This window comes from Trachypithecus francoisi, unplaced genomic scaffold, assembly GCF_009764315.1.
Source record: "Trachypithecus francoisi isolate TF-2019V2 unplaced genomic scaffold, Tfra_2.0 Lachesis_group11, whole genome shotgun sequence".
NCBI lineage: Eukaryota > Metazoa > Chordata > Mammalia > Primates > Cercopithecidae > Trachypithecus > Trachypithecus francoisi.
Window position 1 is genome coordinate 97,394,354 of NW_022681456.1, and position 23,713 is coordinate 97,418,066.

At 35.3% G+C, this 23,713-nt stretch overlaps 1 protein-coding gene across 1 annotated transcript; it reads right to left on the bottom strand.

Moving 5' to 3' along the window:
* Positions 1 to 20,492: 20,492 nt before the first annotated feature.
* On the bottom strand, positions 20,493 to 21,411 carry LOC117091089 (ribonuclease H1-like). Its single transcript, XM_033223559.1, has one exon. It carries the CDS (start codon positions 21,381 to 21,383, stop codon positions 20,523 to 20,525), a length of 861 nt encoding a protein of 286 aa, XP_033079450.1. The 5' UTR covers positions 21,384 to 21,411; the 3' UTR covers positions 20,493 to 20,522.
* Between the last annotated feature and the right edge of the window lie 2,302 nt (positions 21,412 to 23,713).

A 23,713-nucleotide genomic window follows, 5' to 3' on the forward strand; every position in this document is an offset into this window, starting at 1 on the left:
TTTCCTCATATAGGTCTTATACATGTTTTGTAAGATTCATATCTAAGTATTTTATTTTGGTAGGAGTGCTAACATAAGTGGTAAAGGGGTCTTAATTTCAAATCTTACTCATTTGTTTTTGTTATAAAGGAAAGTGATTGATTCTTATATACTAACCTTGCATCCTGCAATCTTGCTTTAATTGCTTATTAGTTCCAAGAAATTTTTTTGTCAATTCCTTCAAATTTTCTGTGAAGTTGATCTTGTGATATGTAGACAAACATAGCTTTATTTCTTCCTTCTCAATCTTTTATTTCCTTTTCTTCTCTAATCAAGTTAACTAGGACTCTCAGTACAATGTTGAAAAGCCGTGGTGAGAGAGGACATCCCTGCCTTGTTCTTGATCTTAGAAAGCTCTGAGTTTCTCACCATTAACTATGATATTAGCTGTAGAGGCTTTTTTTTGGTCGATATTCTTAATCAAGTTGAGGAAATTCCCCTGTATTCCTAGTTAACTGATAGTTTTTGTCATAAGTAGGTGTTGGGGCTGTCAAATACTTTTTTCACACGTATGGATAGGTTCGTGTGATTTTTCTGTTTTAGTTTGTTGATATAATGCAGTACATTAATTGATTTGTGGATGTTGAAGCTCTCATGCATACTTAGGATAAATGCCACTTGATCATAGCATAGCATTCTTTTTATACAGTATTGAACTTAATTTTCTAATATTTTGTAGAAGTTTTTTGCATCTATGTTTGTGAGATATATTACTCTATAGTTTTCATTTCTTGTAATGTCCTTGCCTGGTTTGGGTATTAAAATAATGCTAACCTGGTAGAATTAGTGGGTAGTATTATCTTGCCTTTATCTTTTGGAAGACATGATAGAGAAATCCAACTTCCATTTTATGGTGGAAAGACAGGATTTTCACTCCCGTCCCTGTCTAATTTGTTTCCATGAAAAGAATTGTGTCAACTGATTTTTTTTTTCCTTTCTTGTTGTAAACAACTTTGAAAATGGACACCATCATTATTTGGTAAAACCAGTGTACATGATTCTGACATGTAATTTTAAGTAAGTAAAATACATTTCATTATTAAAAAGAAGATTTGAACATTAACTGTCCATTTAAAATTGTGGGAAGACTAATCTAGTCTGCTCAAGTGATTTTATACCATTTAACTCATCCCAGGGGATCTCAGAAGTGACTCAAGAAGATATAAACATAGCTAAATGTCAGCAAGTTCCTTATGTAACATTCTTCTTTTTTTTTAATGTTGTTGTTTTTTTTAAAATTATTATTATCCTTTAAGTTCTAGGGTACGTGTGCATAACATTCAGGTTTGTTACATATGTATACTTGTGCCGTTTTGGTATGCTGCACCCATCAACTTGTCATTTACATCAGGTATAACTTCTAATGCAATCCCTCGCCCCTCCCCCCGACCCCTCCTCATGATAGGCCCTGGTGTGTGATGTTCCCCTTCCGGTGTTCAAGTGATCTCATTGTTCAATTCCCACTATGAGTGAGAACATGTGGTGTTTGGTTTCTGTTCTTGTGATAGTTTGCTGAGAATGATGGTCTCCAGCTGCATCCACGTCCCTACAAAGGACACAAACTCATCCTTTTTCATGGCTGAATAGTATTTCATGGTATATATGTGCCATATTTTCTTAATCCAGTCTGTCACTGATGGACACTTGGGTTGATTCCAAGTCTTTGCTATTGTGAATAGTGCTGCAATAAACATATGTGTGCATGTGTCTTTATAGCAGCATGATTTATAATCCTTTGGGTATATACCCAGTAATGGGATGGCTGGGTCATATGGTAGTTCTAGTTCTAGATCCTTAAGGAATCGCCATACTGTTTTCCACAACGGTTGAACCAGTTCACAATCCCACCAACAGTGTAAAAGTGTTCCTATTTCTCCACATCCTCTCCAGCACCTGTTGTTTCCTGACTTTTTAATGATTGCCATTCTAACTGGTGTGAGATGATATCTCATTGTGGTTTTGATTTGCATTTCTCTGATGGCCAGTGATGATGAGCATTTTTTTCATGTGTCTGTTGGCTGTATGCATGTCTTCTTTTGACAAATGTCTGTTTATATCCTTTGCCCACTTTTTGATGGGGTTGTTTGTTTGTTTCTTTTAAATTTGTTTGAGTTATTTGTAGGTTCTGGATATTAGCCCTTTGTCAGATGAGTAGATTGCAAAAATTTTCTCCGATTCTGTAGGTGCCTGTTCACTCTGATGGTAGTTTCTTTTGCTGTGCAGAAGCTCTTTAGTTTAACTAGAACCCATTTGTCAATTTTGGCTTTTGTTGTCGTTGCTTTTGGTGTTTTAGACATGAAGTCCTTGCCCATGCCTATATCCTGAATGGTACTACCTAGGTTTACTTCTAGGGTTTTTATGGTATTAGGTCTAACATTTAAGTCTCTAATCCATCTTGAATTAATTTTCATATAAGGAGTAAGGAAAGGATCCAGTTACAGCTTTCTACTTATAGCTAACCAATTTTCCCAGCACTATTTATTAAATAGGGAATCCTTTCCCCATTTCTTGTTTGTGTCAGGTTTGTCAAAGATCAGATGGCTGTAGAGGTGTGGTATTATTTCTGAGGACTCTGTTTTGTTCCATTGGTCTATATCTCTGTTTTGGTACCAGTACCATGCTGTTTTGATTACTGTAGCCTTGTAGTATAGTTTGAAGTCAAGTAGCATGATGACTCCAGCTTTGTTCTTTTGACTTAGAATTTTCTTGGCAATGCGGGCTCTTTTTTGGTTCCATATGAAATTTAAAGAAGCTTTTTCCAATTCTGTGAAGAAACTCATTGGTTGCTTGATGGGGATGGCATTGAATCTGTAAATTACCTTGGGCAGTATGGCCATTTTCACGATATTGATTCTTCCTCTCCATGAGCGTGGTATGTTCTTCCATTTGTTTGTGTTCTCTTTTATTTCACTGAGCAGTGGTTTGTAGTTCTCCTTGAAGAGGTCCTTTACATCCCTTGTAAGTTGGATTCCTAGGTATTTTATTCTCTTTGAAGCAATTGTGAATGGAAGTTCATTCATGATTTGGCTCTATGTTTGTCTGTTACTGGTGTATAAGAATGCTTGTGATTCTTGTACATTAATTTTGTATCCTGAGACTTTGCTGAAGTTTCTTAGCAGCTTAAGGAGATTTTAGGCTGAGACAATGGGGTTTTCTAAATATATAATCATGTCATCTGCAAAGAGGGACCATTTGACTTCTTTTCCTAACTGAATACCCTTTATTTCTTTCTCTTGCCTGATTGCCCCAGCCAGAACTTTCAACACTATGTTGAATAGGAGTGGTGAGAGAGGGCATCCCTGTCTTATGCCAGGTTTCAAAGGTAATTTTCCCAGTTTTTGCCCATTCAGTATGATATTGGCTGTGGGTTTGTCATAAATAGCTCTTTTTATTTTGAGATACATTCCATCAATGCCGAATTTATTGAGTGCTTTTAGCATGAAGGGCTATTGAATTTTGTCAAAGGCCTTTTCTGCGTCTATTGAGACAATCATGTGTTTTTTGTCTTTGATTCTGTTTATATGCTGGATTACGTTTACTGATTTGCATATGTTGAACCAGCCTTGCATCCCAGGGATAAAGCTCACTTGATCATGGGGGATAAGCTTTTTAATGTGCTGCTGTATCCGGTTTGCCAGTATTTTATTGAGGATTTTTGCAGAAGAGAGGGAGGTCAATAGTCAACATTCTTAAAGAAAAGAATTTTAAACCCAGAATTTCATACCCAGCCAAACTAAGTTTCATAAGTGAAGGAGAAATAAAACCCTTTACAGATAAGCAAATACTTAGAGGTTTTGTCACCACCAGGCCTGCCTTACAAGAGACCCTGAAGGAAGCCCTAAACATGGAAAGGAACAACCGGTACCAGCCATTGCAAAAACATGCCAAAATGTAAAGACCATCGAGGCTAGGAAGAAACTGCATCAACTAATGAGCAAAATAATCAGTTAATATCATAATGGCAGGATCAAGTTCACACATTACAATATTAACCTTAAATGTAAAGGGCCTAAATGGTCCAATTAAAAGACACAGAGTGGCAAACTGGATAAAGAGTCAAGACCCATCAGATTGCTGTATTCAGGAGACCCATCTCACATGCAGGCACATACATAGGTTCAAAATAAAGGGATGGAGGAAGATCTACCAAGCAAATGGAGAACAAAAAAAAGCAGGGGTTGCAATCCTAGTCTCTGATAAAACAGACTTTAAACCATCAAAGATCAAAAGAGACAAAGAAAAACATTACATAATGGTAAAGGGATCAATTCAACAGGAAGAGCTAACTATCCTAAATATATATGCGCCCAATAGAGGAGCACCCAGATTCATAAAGCAAGTCCTTAGAGACTTACAAAGAGACTTAGACTCCCATACAATAATAATGGGAGACTTCAACACCCCACTGTCAACATTAGACAGATCAACAAGACAGAAAGTTAGCAAGGATATCTAGGAATTGAACTCATCTCTGCAGCAAGCAGACCTAATCAACAGAACTCTCCACCCCAAATCAACAGAATATACATTCTTCTTAGTACCACATCACACTTATTCCCAAATTGACCACATAATTGGAAATAAAGCACTCCTCAGCAAATGTAAAAGAACAGAAATTATAACAAACTGTCTCTCAGACCACAGTGCAATCAAACTAGAACTCAAGACTAAGAAACTCAATCAAAACCGCTCAACTACATGGAAACTGAATAATCTGCTCCTGAATGACTACTGAGTATATAACGAAATGAAGTCAGAAATAAAGATGTTCTTTGAAACCAATGAGAACAAAGATACAACATACCAGAATCTCTGGGACTCATTTAAAGCAGTGTGTAGAGGGAAATTTATAGCACTAAATGCCCACAAGAGAAAGCTGGAAAGATCTAAAATTGACACTCTAACATCACAATTAAAAGAACTGGAGAAACAAGAGCAAACACATTCAAAAGCTAGCAGAAGGCAAGAAATAACTAAGATCAGAGCAGAACTGAAGGAGATAGGAGACACCAAAAACCCTCCAAAAAATCAATGAATCCAGGAGCTGGTTTTTTGAAAAGATCAACAAAATTGATAGACTGCTAGTAAGATGAATGAAGAAAAAAAGAGAGAAGAATCAAACAGATGTAATAAAAAATGATAAAGGGGATATCACCACCGACCCCACAGAAATACAAACTACCATCAGAGAATACTATAAACACCTCTATGCAAATCAACTAGAAAATCTAGAAGAGAATTCTATTATAAATGGAAGAAGGGGAAAGGATTATAAAAGGAGTTGCAGTTTTATACTTTGAAAGAAGTGTTAAGGTGTCAACATCAGTAGATTATGTCATTATATATATAACATATATATTGAGATATCACATCATATATGTGATGTGATACATATATATGTATCCATATGGATTTTTATTTATTGGTAAGGATGCTTTAAAAAAGAGAAAAAATGATAAGCTGAAGAAGATATCTACATCTTTAATAGCATGACTTTCTCTCCTCAGAATCTTGGGAGGGAAAATAGGGTCTTTGTATGTAAGTTTTTATTTATATTTTTCCAAATGATAAAATAAAGTAAAACACAAAAGAAATACTATTGAACTGCCTGTGCTGTCATCTAGAAAAAAAGAAGATGTAAATGATAAAGCCTTATTAATTATTGCACCACCTTTGCCTGGGTCATCTGTGTGAACAGAATGCTCAAGGACAAACCCTAGCAATGAAGACTGTGTGTGAAATTTTGGCAAACATAGAAAGTGGAAAGGGAGAGGAGGGAGTACTTGTTGGGGAAAAATATTGATCCCTCTATAATCCTTAGCAACATCTTTGACGTCTTATCAAATCATATATATGTGATGTGATATCTGAATATATAATGTAATATCTGAAGCACACACTATAAAAGCTATACAAAGAGGTACACTAAAAAACATTATAGATAAGTCAAAATGGAGTTCTAGAAAACGTTCAAGTACCCTACGAGAAGGCAGAAAAAAAAACACAGAAAAACAGAATAGAACAACACTAACAAATATAAAATGACTAACTTAAACCTTAACATGTCAATTATTGCATTAAATGTGAATTGTTTAAATGTACCAATTAAAAAACAGAAATTGACGGAATGGGTTAAAAAAAAAAAAAAAAAAAAAAAAAAAGAAAATCTAGAAGAAATGGATAATTCCTGGACACTTACACTCTCCCAAGACTAAACCAGGAAGAAGTTGAATCCCTGAATAGACCAATAGCAGGCTCTGAAATTGAGGCAATAATTAATAGCCTACCAACCAAAAAAAGTCCAGGACCAGAAGGATTCACAGCTGAATTCTACCAGAAGTTTAAGGAAGAGCTGGTACCATTCCTTCTGAAACTACTCCAATCAATAGAAAAAGAGGGAATCCTCCCTAACTCATTTTATGAGGCCAACATCATCCTGATACCAAAGCCTGGCAGAGACACAACAAAAAAAGAGAATTTTAGACCAATATTCCTGATGAACATCGATGCAAAAATCCTTATGTAACATTCTTAATTTATTTTAAATTTTTTGTCTCTCTGCTGAAATTACACCATGTACCATCATCCAGTGAGGGTTGTTTTCAATGGATCTGGAGTACATTTTTTTTCCACCTTGACTTTTAGAACTCAGGACACTGGGGATTAAATCAAAGGGTGGGTCTTGATTTCACCAGTGTTAGTTAGTCCGGTCTGTACCATCCCTTTCTTGATATTCCCTGTCTTCTCTTCCTTACTTCAAAGGCTTATACTGAAGACAATCATGTTGTAATACACATCTATAATCAGCCTGCCCTAAATGGTGTCTTTCTCCATGGTCTTCGAGTGTAAATGACTCTTTGACTAGGTTTTCCAGTATCCAACAAATAAGATAATAGAAGTAAATTCATCATTGTGGAATTTGTGGAAATATCATTTTTAAAATTTATCGTACCAGCCAGAAGAGTAATGCCTGGAATTAGTTCAGTCTCTTTGAATCCAATCTGAGTCCTAGAATTTATTTTAAACACATGTGTGTGTGTCTTTTGGAATCCTAAGGGGGGAGATAAATGTAGCTGTAATTGAAGAAGGAATTAGTTAATAAATTAAAAATCCATGAGAACTAAATGTTTCATCAATGTTTGTCTTTTCAAATCCATGTCTCTTCCTAAAGCTGTTTTTCTCCACTTTTCCAGTCACTCTGTTGTGACTGCCTGGCAGTTTGAGGGTGATAATTAATCACACCCCTTTCTCCCTATGGGAAACCAATTTTAGAGATGTAGGCATCATACAGACGAAGATAAAAATATTTATTCCTGATAAGACTGGATTAGAGAATATGGGTTGGATTTAAGGCCAAATGAACTTTCTACAATTTTGTTTCCTAAACTAAACTCTCTCAGAGATACAGCTCTCATCCCTGCAGGGACAGAGTCTTTCCAGGAAACTTACATAAAGAAAAAGACAAGGCAAGGAGATTCTAGGGAGAGAAGCTACAAGGTTTTATCTCTGCTCTATAGAAAACTAAGGGACAATGAAGGTCAGTGTCACTATCTAACCACGCAGCTAAATGATTTTAAGTAATGGGTGAAAGGAGGGACTGAATCTTATTCTGGAAAAAGCTACCTGTGAGAACAAAAGGGCATGCATTTCTTCTCAAAGCTATCATTTAATCGTATTTTTAAAAACCTAGTTAAAAAAAAACCATGGTTACTTAGTTTGAATCAGTTGTTTTCAGTTTCAATCAGTGAGGGCCTGAGGTAGATGTACTATATAGGACAAATTTCACTGCCAGAAACGACCTTCATTGGACCTGGGGCCAGGACCCAAAAGAAAAGCAAAAGTTTGAGTTCACCAGACCCCTTGAGAATGTCTAATATATGCCTCTACTACCCACAAATGAATAAAACACTTCTTTGGTCACTTTGTGTGTTCATATAATTTGTTACTTATAGAAAAACAGCAAAAATAATACAATAAACTCCCAGGTTTATCAATGGTTTATGTATTGTCCCAGTTGCTTTATCGTTTTTCTCTCTAGATATGTATCTTTCTGAATTATTTATTTCTGAACCTTAAAAGTCAGTTAGAGGTACTATATACCTTTATTACTATTTAGTATGTGTTTCTTAAGAAAAATGACATTTTTAACAGAACCAAAGAATAGTTATCATAATCAGGAAATTTAACATTAATTAATACTGTTATTTAATCTAGAGTTTATATACAAATTTTAAATTTTTTCTCAATAACATTCTTTATGACATTTTTTTTTTTTTCTCCAGAACGGAATTTCTTTCAGGATTCTATATTGCATTTAGTTGTCAAATCTCTTGTCTTCTTTAATGTGGAACAATTCCTTAGCCTTTCTTTGGCTTTCTTGAACTTGACATTTTTGTGGTATATAGGCACTGGTTTTGTAGAATGTCCCTGATTGTTGTCTGATGTTTCCTTAGAATGAGATCATGCATTTTTGGTCAGGAAAATCACTGATGTAAGGCTGTTTTTCTTAATGCATTATATAAAGAGGCCTATTATATCAGTTTCTCCCAAGTAGCTTTGATTAATTGGTGAAAGTGATAACTGCTAGGCTTTTCTATTGTAAATTTTCTATTTTGTCCAATTTATTAATGCATAATATGTGAGAAGACATTTTGAGATGATGCAAGTTTCCTGTTTGTAATCAAGTTTTCACCTACTTGTTTTATCATCCACTGGTTCTTGTAGCCTCAATGCTATATATTTATTAGCATTCATGCTATTGTAGAGAAGCATTTTTCCTTTCCCCCTAGATATTTTATCTGTTCACCCTATTTTTATACATATGGCCTAATTCACTCTTACTTTGTGAAATGGGTTATAACATTTATTATTGCTATTTATCTCCATGTTTAAATTATTCAAGATCTGGCCAGTAGGAATTCCTTCCAACTAACTCCTGGGTCTCTTTATTATGTCCTTATCATTTTTGTGTACTTTAAATTTTTTTTTGCTCCAGCAAGATGCTCCAGGCTTAATTTATATTTTACCTGCCTCAGTCCTGCACATAATAACCTGGTTTCCTTTTAATGCAGAGGGGTATTTCAGCAGACTCGTTGCAAGTGGTATGTCATTGCTTCTAAAAGAGCTAAGAAAAAGATAAATATAGACACATATATTTCTATAAATTATACATTCCTATTTCAATATGTTAAAAATCATCGGTGCATACTGATACAATTCCAATTCAAAACCATCAAGCGTATTTTAGTATTTGTCATTTCTGTATTTATATAAAATACCACTGTGAACAACAAAACTTCAGAGTTCAATATTTATTGTCAGTTATTTTTGGTAATATTTATATACAATGTACAAATTTTATGTGTTCAATTTGATGGAGTTTGACAAATGAGTTCACCTATGTAATCCATATCTTATTAAGACCTAGAGTATTTTCTTTGTCCTAAAATGTTCTTCACTTCCCTTTCTAATTTTTTTCACCATATATTAATTTTAGCTGTTCTGGAACTTCATGTAGATGAAATTATAGTTTGCCCTCTATGTGTATGGCTTCTTTTTGCTCAACATGTCTCTGAAATTTATGCATGTGTTCTGTGTAATATCAGTGTAGTAGTTCATTCTTTTATGGCTACTATATTCTATTGCATAAGAATGTCACATTTTAAAAATCCATTCCCTAATATTTGGGTAGGTTTTTATACAGTTGCTATAAGCCCTACTGTTTTCATTTTCCTTGAGTGCATAATTATGAATGGAATGGCTACGTCATGGGATAGAATATATTTAAGTTTATTAAAAACTGCTAAGCTATTTTACAACGTTGTTTTATCATTTTGTATTTCTACCAGCAATGTATGAGAGTTCCAGTTGTTCTGCAATCTTATCAATACTTGATATTGTTAATATTTTTTATTTTAGCCATTTCTGATGTGTGTTATGGAATTTTATTGTGGTTTTAATTTCTATTTTCCTGGTGATTGATGATGTTGAGTATTTTTTATATATGAACTAACCATTCATATATATCTTCCTTTGTGAATTAGGTATTCACTTCTTTAGTTCTTTTTAAAAACTACTTTCTACCATGTATGCATTCTAAATAAAGTTCTTTGTCAGACATACATAGTACAAATATTTTCTTACAATCCATTGCTTGCCTTTTTATTTTCTTAGTGATATAATTTGATAAGCAGATGTTTGAATTTTTGACAGTTTAGCTTATAAGTTGTTTTCATTTTATGGTTTCCCTCCCTCCCTCCCTCCCTTTCTTCCTTCCTTCCTTCCTTCCTTCTTGCTTTTTCTGTTTGAGACAGAGTTTCGCTCTTGTTGCCCAGGCTGGAGTGCAGTGGCACAACCTCAGCTCACCACAACCTCCGCCTCCCGGGTTCAGGCAATTATCTTACCTCAGCGTCCCAAGTAGCTGGGATTACAGGCATGTGCCACCATGCCCAGCTAATTTTGTATTTTCAGTAGAGACGAGGGTTGTCCATGTTGGCCAGACTGGTCTCAAACTCCTGACCTCAGGTGATCCACCCACCTCGGCCTCCCAAATTGTTGGGATTACAGGCCTAAGATACTGTGCCCGACCTATGGCTATTGCTTTTTGTGTGCTGTCCAAAACACCTTTGCCTATCCAAAGTCATAATCTCCTACATTTTATTCTGGAAGCATTATATATAGCTTCTATATTTAAACATATATTACTCTCTAGAATTAATGTTTGTGTATACTGTGAGGTAAAGGTTGAGAGTCTTTTTATTCCATATAGATATCCAGTTCTTCTAGCACCATTTGTTGAAATACTTTAATCCTCCATTGTAGTTGTATTGGTGTCTTGGTCAAAAATTAATTGTGTATGTGTGGATTTATTTATAGATTCTATTCCTTCATGATCTTATGCTATTATACTATCATTTTTATACTGTCTCGATCAGTGAAGTTTTATAGTAATTCTTGAAAACTGCTATAAAATGTAAATTCCTCAACATGTTCTTTTTAGGGATTGTATTGGCTAGTCTAGGTCCATTGGTTTTTGATTTTTAAAAGTTAGAAATAGCTTGTCCATTTCTGTTTTTTTAATATCTCTGGATTTATGTTTGGGGTTGCAGTAAACTTACAAATCAATTTGAAGAGAATTGATAACTTACAAATATTCAGTAATTTAACCTGTGAAAATGTTATAACTCCATTTATTTGTCTTTTTAAATTTTTCTGCAGTATTTTTAAACTTTCCAAGGTAGAGGCCTTTCAATTTATTTAATGCGTTCCTATGTAATTAGGATTTTTAGCGATGTAATCAAGAGAAATTATTACAATTCCATTTTCAAATTTTTCTGCTATGATACTGAAATACATGGATTTTAATTTAGTTCTTATATCCCGTAATCTTCATAAATTTACATAGTAGATTTAATAGTTCTTTTAAATCTACTTAGATCAGAGTTGAGAATCTGGCATGCAGGACAAATCTAGGCCCACTTTTTTTTTTTTTTAATAGTTTTATTGAAACACAGACATGCCCATTCACTTACTTATTTTCTATGGCTGCTTTAGCACTACAACAGAGTTGAGTAGTTGCAATACAGATCATATATATATATAGAGAGAGAGAGAGACCATATATATATGTCTATATGGAGAGACTATATATGTCTATATATAGAGACCATATATATGTCTATATAATATACTAATATATTAATATAATAATATATAACAAAGTAATATAAATCATTTTATTATACAGACATATATATGTACATATGTGTGTGTGTGTGTATACACACATATATATGTCTGTATAATAAAATGATTTATATTACTTTGGGTATATACCCAGTAATGGGATTGTAGGGTCAAATGGTATTTCTGGTTCTATATGTGTATACACACACACACACACACACACACACACACACACATACACTTGGAAAGTGTTTGCCAGTCCATGCAAAGATTATCTACATATTTAATTATAATTTCACAGGAAAGTTTTTCTTCCATCTTTCCATTATGCCTTCTATTTATTTTATTTTTTATTCTTTTGCCTTATTGTATTCACTGGCTATGACAGCCAGTATAATGTTGAATACAAGTAGTAAAAATGGCTGTCCTTGCTTTGGCCCTGTTCTGAGGAAAACATTAATGATTTTGTTATTAAGTATAATATTAACTGCAGGTTTGTCATAGATATTCTTAATTAGTCTGAAAAATTTTCCTTTTATTTCTAATTTGCTGAGAATTTTTTTAATCAAAAGTGGAGTTTTTATTTACCAAATGTTTTTTTCTTCATCTATTGAGAATATCATATTTACCTTTCTTCTTTATCCTGGTAATACAGTTTCCTTAATTACATCTTTTGAAATGTAAAGCAACTTTGAATTTTCTGTATAAAATCCCAGTTGATAATAATGTACTATTTATTTTATATAAACTGTGCTTGATTTCCTAATATTTTTCTGAGAATTTTAGCATTTATGCAAATGACATTTTTAAAAAATATTCTTTTCTTGTAACATCTTTATCAGGTTTTGATATTTTGGTTATACCAGTCCTAAGAAACAAGGCAGTGATTTTGACAGATCATAGCTCTGTTGTTTTCTTTTTTAATCCCAAATGACAATCTCTGCCTTATAAGTGGAGTTTTAAATTCACTTACATTTAATGTAGTTATCGATATGTCTGAATTTAGAATGACCATTTTGGTGTTTACTTTTTATTTATTCCATCTGTTCATTCAACACGAAATCTGTTTGTTGTTCTGTTCGTTTCATTTTGCCAGCTAATAAAACACATGTTTATTCAAATTCTATTGTAATTTTTTTAGGAGATTGTAAGCTCTACCCTTTTGTTTTTTTATTTTATTGGTTGCTCTAAGGATTAGAATATGCCTCCTTAATTTTTAGTCCACTTAAGAGTTGATAAGTATGCCAATTCACAAGAAATGTAAAAATCTGGCAATTGTATCATTTGCTTTAACCCCCTATACTTGTGATATTTCAAATAAATTGATATATATATATTTGCACACACACATATATGTGTTAAACCCTGCAATGATTATTAAAATCTTTGTTTTAAAAAGTCATTAGACCTCTAAAGAAACTAAGAATTAAAATGTAGTTTTTATATGTACTCATATATTTGCTATTTCTGGTTTTTATTCCACCCTCTACATATAGGTTTTCATGGCATGTGAATGTTCATCACTGGAAACTAATATTTCTTATACTGTGTGTCTGTTAATTTAAAAATCTGAATTTTCTTATCTGAAAAGTGTCTTAAATTTTCCCTCGTGGTTTAAGGATATTTGCACTGAACACACAATTCCAATTCATTACCTCTATCCTCTGTACTTAAATAATAGTATTCCATTATGTTCTGACCTACACTATTTCTTATTAAGGTATGCTGTAGTTTGCATGGTTTTTCTCCTGCATGCAATATATATCTTTTCTTGCTAGATGTTTTCAAAATTTTCCCCTTACCTTTGGATTTTGCCAGTTTGACTATGTTGTACCTAAGGGTATTTTTCTTTATATTTATACTTTGAGGTTCAAGATGCTTCCTATATTTATGAGTTGGTATTTTTCTTAGTAAGTTTGGATGATTTTCGACCATTATTTCTTTAGGTATGTATGAAATTTTCTTCTACTTCTTCTTCCTCTCAGAATCCATAACACACATGATGATGCTTTATTTTCTTTATTTTTTCTGTTCTTCAGAATAGATAAGAACTATTAATAAATCCTTAAATATATCAACTCTTTCTTCTTCTGTATCCAATCTTATTTAAGGCTATCCAGTGGATTTTTCATTTTATTGTATTTAATTATTAATTATTATTTATTTATTTGTTTTAAGTTCCAGGGTACATATGCAGGGTGCGCAGGTTTTGTTGCATAGATAAACATGTGCTATTGTGGTTTGCTGCACTAGTCAACCCATTATTTAGGTATTAAGCCTAGCATGAATCAGCTCTTTTCCCTAATGCTCTTCCCACGCCTCCCTCCACCAACAGACCCTAGTAAATGTTGTTCCCCCGCCATGTCTATGTGTTCTTATTGTCCCGTTCCCACTTACAAATGAGAACATGTGGTGTTTGGTTTTTTGTTCCCGAGTTAGTTTGCTGAGGATACTGGCTTCCAGCTTCATCCATGCCCCTGCAAAGGACATGATCTTGTTGGCTGCATAGTATTCTACAGTGTATATGTACTACATATCCTGTGGCTGCATAGTATTCTACAGTGTATATGTACTACATTTTCTTTATCCAGTCTATTATTGATGGGTATTTGGGTTGATCCCTTGTCTTTGCTATTGTGAATAGTGCTGCAGTGAAATACATGCGCATATATCTGTATAATAAAATGATTTCTATTCCTCTGGGTATATACCCAGTAATGAGATTGCAAGGCCAAATAGTATTTCCAGTTCTAAATCTTTGAGGAATTGCCACACTGTCTTCCACAATGGTTAAACTAATTTACATTCCCACCGACAGTGTAAAGGCATTCCTATTTATCTGCAATCTCACCAGCATCTGTTATTTCCCGACTTTTTAATAATTGCCATTCTTACTGGCATGAGAAGTTATCTCATTGTGGTTTTGATTTGCATTTCTCTAATGATCTGTGATCCTGGACTATTTTTCTTTTTTTTTTTTTTTGAGACGGAGTCTCGCTCTGTCGCCCAGGCTGGAGTGCTGTGGCCGGATCTCGGCTCACTGCAAGCTCCGCCTCCCGGGTTCACGCCATTCTCCTGCCTCAGCCTCCCGAGCAGCTGGGACTACAGGCGCCCACCACCTCGCCCGGCTAGTTTTTTGTATTTTTTTAGTAGAGACGGGGTTTCACCGTGTTAGCCAGGATGGTCTCGATCTCCTGACCTCGTGATCCACCCGACTCGGCCTCCCAAAGTGCTGGGATTACAGGCTTGAGCCACCGCGCCCGGCCCTGGACTATTTTTCATGTGTTGGTCACATGTGTGTCTTTTTTGAGAAGTGTCTGTTCTTTTTCTTTGTCCACTTTTTAATGGGGTTTTGTGTTTTCTTCTTATAAATTTGCTTAACTTCCTTGTAGATTCTGGATAGCAAACATTTGTCAGATGGATAGATTATAAAAATGTTCTCCCATTTTGTGGGTTGTCTGTCTGCTCTAATGATAGTTTCATTTGCTGTGCAGTAGTGCCTTAGTTTAATTAGATCCCATTTGTCAATATTTGCTTTTGTTGCAATTGCTTTTGGTGATTTCATCTTTGTCCATGCCTATATCCTAAATGGTATTGCCTATATTTTCTTCTAGGGTTTTTATAGTTTTGGGTTTGTATTTAAATATTTAATCCATCTTGAGTCAATTTTTGCATAAGGTGTAAGGAAGGCATCCAGTTTCAATTTTCTGCATATGGCTAGCCAGTTCTTCCAGCACCATTTAATAGATAGGGAATCCTTTCCCCATTGCTTGTTTTTGTATGGTTTGTTAAAGATCAGATGGTTGTAGATGTGTGTTTTTTTATTCTTAAGCCCTCTATTCTGTTCCATGGGTCTATGTGCCTGTTTTTGTACCAGTACCATGCTGTTTTAGTTATTGTGGCCTCATAGCATCATTTGATGTCAGGTAGTGTGAAGCCTTCAGTTTTGTTGCTTTTGCTTAAGATTAACATGGCTATTCTAGCTATTTTTTGGTAGAATATGAATTTTAAAATAGTTTTTTCTAATTCTGTGAAGAATGTCAATAGTAGTTTAAAGGGAATAGTATTGAATCTATAAATTTCTTTCAGTAGGATGGTTTTTATCACGATATTGATTCTTTCTACCCATGAGCATGGAATGTTTTTGCATCTGCTTGTGTCCTCTCTGATTTTCTTAAGAAGTGTTTTGTAATTCTCCTTAAAGAGGTACTTCACTTCCCTTGTTAGCTGTATTCTTAGGTATTTTATTCTCTTTGTGGCAGTTGTGAATGGAAGTTCCTTTGTGATTTGGGTTTCTGCTTTTCTGTTGCTGCATAGGAATGCTTGTGATTTCTGCACATTGATTTTGTATCCTGAGGTTTTGCTAAAGTTGCTTATCTGCTTAAGAAGTTTTTGGGCTGAGACAATGGGGTATTATAAATATAGGATCATGTCATCTGCAAACAAAGATAATTTGACTTCATCCTTTCCCATTTGAATACCCTTTATTTCTTTCTCTTGCCTGATTGCCCTGGCCAGAACTTCCAACACTATGTTGAATAAGAGTGAGGAGAGAGGGCATTCTTTTCTTGTACCAGTTTTCAAGAGGAATGAGTCCAGCTTTTGCCCATTCAGTATGATATTGGCTGCAGATTTGTCATAAATGGGTTTTATTATTTTGAGGTATGTTCCTTCAATACCTAGTTTATTGAGAGTTTTTTTTTTTTTTAACATGAAGAGGTGTTAAAATTTATCAAAGACCTTTTCTGTGTCTATTGAGATAATTATGTGGTTTTTGTTTTTAGTTCTGTTTCTATGATGAATTATATTTATTGATTTGTGTATGTTGAACCAGCCTTGCATTTCAGGGATGAAGCCAACTTAATCATGGCTGGTAAGATTTTTGATGTGCTGCTGAATTTGGTTTACAAGTATTTTATTGAGGATTTTTGCATCAGTGTTCATCAGGGATATTGGCCTGAAGTTTTCTTTTTTCTTGTTGTCTCTGCCAGGTTTTGGTATTAGGATGATGCTGACCTCATAAAATGAGTTAGGGAGAAGTAACTCCTTTTCAATTATTTGGAATAGTTTCAGAAGAAATATTACCAGCTCCTCTTTTTACCTCTGGTGCAATTCAGCTGCACATCAATCTGGACCTGGGCTTTTTCTTTGGTTGGTAGGCTATTTATTACTGCCTCAATTTCAGAACTTGTCTATTCAGGGATTCAACTTTTTCTTGGTTTAGTTTTGAGAAGGTTTATGTGTCTAGGAATGTATCTGTTTCTTTTAGATTTTCCAGTTTATTTGCATAGAGGTATTTATAGTATTCTCTGATGGTTGTTTGTATTTCTGTGGGGTCAGTGGTGGTATCCTGCATTTCATTTCTGATCATGTTTATTTGAATCTTCTCTCCTCTTCTTTATTAGTCTCATTAGTGGTCTATCTTTTTTATTAATTTTTTCAAATGACCAACTCCTAGATCCATTGATTTTTTTTGAAAGTTTTTATTTGTGTCCCTATCTCCTTGAATTCTGCTCTGATCTTGGTTATTTCTTGTCTTTTGCTAGTTTGGGGGTTGGTTTGCTTTTGTGTTGTTAGGTTTTAGTTGTGATGTTAGGTTGCTAATTGGAGATCTTTCAAGACAGACCAATATTCACATTCAGGAAATCCAGAGAACTCCAATAAGATACTCCAGGAAAAGATCTACCCCAAGACACGTAATCATCAGATTCTCCAAGGTCGAAATGAAGGAAAAACTGTTAAGGACAGTAACAGAGAAAGGCCAGGTCACCTACAAAAGGAAGCCCACCAAACTAACAGAGGACCTCTCAGAAAAAAACCCTGCAAGCCAGAAGAGATTGAGGGCCAATATTCAACATTCTTAAAAAAAAAAAAAAAAAAAAAAAGAAATTCTAACCCACAATTTCACATCCAGCCAAACTAAGATTCATAAGCGAAAGAGAAATAAAATCTTTTTCAGACAAGCAAATGCTGAGGGATTTTGTCACCACCCCACCTGCCTTGTGAGAGCTCCTAAAGGAAGCACTAAACATGGATAAGAAAAACCATTACCAGCCACTACAAAAACACACTGAAGTACACAGATTAATGACACTATGAAGCAACTACATTAACAAGTCTGCCAAATTAACTAACCAGCATCATGATGACAGGATCAAATTCACACGTAACAATATTAACCCTAAATGTAAATGGGCTCAACACCCCAATTAAAAGACACAGAATGGCAAGCAGGATACAAAGACAAGACCTATTGGTGTGCTGTGTTCGAGAGACACATCTCGTGTGCAAAGATGCACATAGACTCAAAATAAAGAGATGATGGAAAACTTATCATGCAAATGGAAAGCTGAAAAAAAAGCAGGGGTTGCAATCCTAGTTTCTGACAAAATAGATATTAAGTCAACAAAAGTCAAAAAAGACAAAGAAGGACATTACATAATGTTAAAGGGTTCAATCAAACAAGAAGAGCTAACTATCCTAAATATGTATGCACCCAATACAGCAGCACCCAGATTCATAAAACAAATTATTAGAGGGACCTATAAAGGGACTTAGACCCCATACAATAATAGTAGAAGCCTTTAATACTCCGCTGTCAGTATTAGACAAATAATCGAGACAGAAAATTAATGAAGATATTCAGGACTTGAACTCAGCTCTAGACCAAGTGGACCTGATAGATATCTACAGAACTCTCCACCAAAGACAACAAAGTATACATTTTTTCAGTGCCACATGGCACTTACTCTAAATTCGATGACATAATTGGAAGTAAAACACTCCTCGGCAAATGCAAAATAACTGAAATCATAACAGTCTGTCAGACCACAGCATAATCAAATTAGAAGTCAAGATTAAAAAGCCCACTCAAAACCACTCAACTACATGAACTTTGAACAGCCTGCTCCTGAATGACTCTGGTTATATAATGAAATTAAGGCAAAAATCAGCAAGTTCTTTGAAACCAATGAGAACAAAGACAACATATCAGAATCTCTGGGATGCAGCTAAAGCAGTGCTAAGAGGAAAATTTATAGCATTAAAGGGAATTTTTTTATATTACATATTTTATTTATTGCTTTTAGAATTTCAATTTGATTCTTTCTATAGGCTCTCTTTCTCTGTTAATATTCCCTCATATGTTCATCTGCTCATTTATTATGGTCAGTTTTAAAGTCCTTGAACACTTTTGATTAAGATGATTTAAAATCTTTGCTAATTCCAGTAGTTGGATCATCTCTCAGAGTTTTTGTCTGCTGACTGACCTCTTCCTTCAGTTACTTATATTTATCTGCTTCATTTCATGTGTAAATTTTTTGTATTGTCTGCCAGAAATTATGGATACTGATGACTGAGAATCTGGAGTTAGTGTCTTCTTCTAGAGAGAGTAGAGTTGGATTTTTGTCTTGTCTTTTTAAAAATATTTCACAGATGGTTAATTTCTTGGTCAATTAATCTTTTTTTCTTTTTTAAATTATACTTTAAGTTCTAGGGTACATGTGCACAACGTGCAGATTTGTTACATATGCATACATGTGCCATGTTGGTGCGCTGCACTCATTAACTCGTCATTTACATTAGGTATATCTCCTAATGCTATCCCTCCCCCCTACCCCCTCCCCACAATAGGACCCGGTGTGTGATGTTCCCCTTCCTGTGTCCAAGTGATCTCATTGTTCAATTTCCACCTATGAGTGAGAACATGCAGTATTTGGTTTTCTGTTCTTGCAATAGTTTGCTGAGAATGATGGTTTCCAGCTGCATCCATGTCCCTACAAAGGACACTAACTCATCCTTTTTTATGGCTGCACAGTATTCCGTGGTGTATATGTGCCACATTTTCTTAATCCAGTCTGTCACTGATGGACATTTGGGTTGATTCCAAGTCATTGCTATTGTGAATAGTGCCGCAATGAACATGCGTGTGCATGTGTCTTTATAGCAACATGACTTATAATTCTTTGGGTATATCCCTACTAATGGGATGGTTGGGTCAAATGGTATTTCTAGTTCTAGTCCTTGAGGAATCAATCACCACACTGTTTTCCACAATGGTTGAACTAGTTTACAGTCCCACCAACAGTGTAAAAGTGTTCCTATTTCTCCACATCCTCTCCAGCACCTGTTGTTTCCTAATTTTTTTTTTGACTTTTGAAAGATTTATTTATGTATTTTAGTCTTTACAAGTCCTAGCTGTTCCTAGAGAATGGCCTAGCAGCCTGGGTCGCCTGCAGGCAGGCTTTGCCCTATACTAAGTGCCCAGCAAGCTGGCATGTGGGGCTGAGACTCAGCCTACACCCTGCCCACTGAGCTGCATGCCCAGGCCCTGAGCAGCATGTCTCTCTAATGTACCCACAGGCACAAGTCACCTATACAAGCAGGAGACTCAGTCCCGTCGACTGGGTGGTAAATGGAAGCTTCCAGAACACTTCCAGACTTCTGAGTTGCATCTTTTAACCAATGGTTTTTTGATTTCTTATCAAAATATAAGCCACAGCATTTTAGGCCATTTGCCTTGCTTGCCTGCAATAAAACAAGCAAGAACAGTATCAAACCCAGTAAACATAATGCGGAAATCTCATATAATTCTCCAACCTCAAAAATTCAATTTATTATATACTTAACCATTTTTTATAAAAACTTGTCACAGAAGGCCACTGTGCCTGATTCCCTGTGAAAGACGCATCTGCCCATCACCGCGATGGTCCCATCTGCAGGCTGTTTTCCACACCAGTAAGTACAAGTAGCAAGACAGTCAATGGCTCAAGTTCTCCCAAGGACTAAAGTCACATGGCTCAGTCTTTGGATTGTTTAGCTCCTTCTCTGGCTAGTCTATCAGTTTCTTCATTGCCTATAAATCCCAAATGACCAGGAACGTGCATCCACTGAATGTCCATCCCCTGGGTGAGCCTCTCCAGTGCCATGAAGTGCTCTTTGTTGATCACCTCTTTCCCTGCACTTGTCTTCCACCCATTTTCCTTCCAACTTTGAACACAGTTAGTTATACCATTTATAGTAAACATACTGTCTGTATACAGAACCAGTTTACTGATGTTTTGAGCCTTTGCTTGTTCAATGGCTTTGCAGGCAGCATGAATTTCTGCTCTTTGGTTTGTCTGTCGCCCAGGAAGTCTAATGCCTACATTTAAAGGATGGCCCAGCCCCCAGTAAACGCAGATTCCTGCTCGTGGCCTTCTACGCCCATTACTGGAGCAGCAGCCATCAGTGTAGACGACAACAAAGTCTCCCATGTAGGAAAACGTGTCTCTGCTAACTGGAGGCCCCGGCTCCATGCTCAGCTTCATGTACTTTGCATATGGCTCTGTGCTTTCATCTCCATCTCCATCCAGTGGCTCACGGAGTCGCTTGCTGGCTTTTGTCTGCGATTCTTTTCCATGTTGATTTTCCTGCCCTTCTGAAACTTCTGGGCTTGCAGATTTCCTGACAAAGGTCCAGGCCTCATCCTCTGTGGCAAACTTCTTAAATCTGGCAGCAGGAAACTGGTCCACCTTTGCTTTGCACTCATTCCAGGTCAGAAAGATCCCGGTCATACGGCCCCTCCTCACGGCATAGAACATCCCAAACCCGCGAGAGCTGCCAGGGCAGGACACGGCAGCCAAGGCGACTCTGTGGGGCAGGAACACAAGCCAGCTCATCGCTCACTCCTGGCACCGGAAAGCATTTAGACTCTGTTTCCTGATTTTTTTAATGATTGCCGTTCTAACTGGTGTAAGATGGCATCTCATTGTGGTTTTGATTTGCATTTCTCGGATAGCGAGGGATGATGAGCATTTTTTCATGTGTCTGTTGGCCGTATGAATGTCTTCTTTTGAGAAGTGGCTGTTCATATCATTTGCCCACTTTTTGATGGGGTTGTTTGTTTTTTTCTTGTAAATTTCACTGAGTTCTTTATAGGTTCTGGATATTAGCACTTTGTCAGATGGGTAGATTGCAAAATTTTTCTCGCATTCTGTAGGTGCCTGTTCACTCTGATGGTAGTTTCTTTTGCTGTGCAGAAGCTCTTTAGTTTAATTAGATCCCATTTGTCAATTTTGGCTTTTGCTGCCGTTGCTTTTGGTGTTTTAGACATGAAGTCCTTGCCCATGCCTATGTCCTGAATGGTATTACCTAGGTTTTCTTCTAGAGTTTTTACGGTTTTAGGTCTAACATTTAAGTCTCTAATCCATCTTAAATTAATTTTCATATAAGGAGTAAGGAAAGGATCCAGTTTCAGCTTTCTACTTATGGCTAGCCAATTTTCCCAGCACCATTTATTAAATAGGGAATCCTTTCCCCATTTCTTGTTTCTCTCAGGTTTGTCAAAGATCAGATGTCTGTAGATGTGTGGTATTATTTCTGAGGGCTCTGTTGTGTTCCATTGGTCTATATCTCTGTTTTGGTGCCAGTACCATGCTGTTTTGGTTACTGTAGCCCTGTAGTATAGTTTGAAGTCAGGTAGCATGATGCCTCCAGCTTTGTTCTTTTGGCTTAGGATTGTCTTGGCTATGCGGGCTCTTTTTTGGTTCCATATGAACTTTAAAGCAGTTTTTTCCAATTCTGTGAAGAAAGTCATTGGTAGCTTAATGGGATGGCATTGAATCTATAAATTACCTTGGGCGGTATGGCCATTTTCACGATATTGATTCTTCCTATCCATGAGCATGGTATGTTCTTCCATTTGTTGGTGTCCTCTTTTATTTCACTGAGCAGTGGTTTGTAGTTCTCCTTGAAGAGGTCCTTCACATCCCTTGTAAGTTGGATTCCTAGGTATTTTATTCTCTTTGAAGCTATTGTGAATGGGAGTTCATTCCTGATTTGGCTCTCTGTTTGTCTGTTACTGATGTATAAGAATGCTTGTGATTTTTGCACATTGATTTTGTATCCTGAGACTTTGCTGTAGTTGCTTATCAGCTTAAGGAGATTTTGGGCTGAGACAATGGAGTTTTCTAAATATACAAAATTGGTCAATTAATCTTATCCTTTTGAATTTTGTGCTTAAATTTTGTTAGAATTTTCTGAGAGTAACCATTACTGTAGTGGTTGAAAAGTCTTTCCCTAAGTGTCTTTCAATATCAACTGAAGTAACTGTATTTTTCAGCAAAGTATCTCTCATTTAGCTACTTAGAACATCCTATATATTCCAGCACAGTGAGAACTTCAGATTTTAACTCACAGATCCCTAGGACCTTTCCTTTCCTTTTCCCCTTTATTTTTCCCCTAGCACTGTCCTGAATTACCTGATATTCAACATCTAAAAAAATTTCTGTATGTAGCTCATATACATATATTCACACACACACAAATTAGATATACATATATGCACATATAAGCAATATATACATAATTCATACATATATAATTTGTATAAATTATATGCATATATGTATATTAAAATATACATATGTCTTGGCCAGAGTGGAATTATAGTAAAGACTTTTAAATTACTAGTTTTTCCTTTATTATACAAGTATTACATGTTCATTACAGATAAATTAGAAAAGCAAAAAATGTATTTGATAAGGAAACTACGCATAATACTAGCTATCAGAGGCAATCTTTGTGTTATATATATAGTCTGTATCTACAAAATTTTCAAATTATATACACACAAATTATATGTGTATAATATATATGAATAATTTTTAAATACAGAATATTTTTCCAATATGTGTATTTACCTAGTTTCCTTTTAATATATCTTAAACTGTATCAACTAATCTAACACTATAATATTAAAATACTCATTCATAAAAGAGATTTTTATGATCTACTTTAAATCATTTAAAACCCCAACATAGGCTCTGTGCTTTTCTTGATAGTTATAATTCTTCTTGATGAATCTAATCTTTTATCACCTTCTAGTTCCCATGGATGAACAAATTCTTAGGCAAATGCTGTGGTACTTGGTGAGTTTATAGATGTTCATGTATGAGAGGATATTACTTGCATTATTAAGATTGATTTCAAAAGAGAAAATATGACATAA

Excerpts from the sequence above, each read along its gene's own strand:
- LOC117091089 (XM_033223559.1), bottom strand. The coding sequence starts at position 21,383 with ATGAGCTGGCTTGTGTTCCTGCCCCACAGAGTCGCCTTGGCTGCCGTG.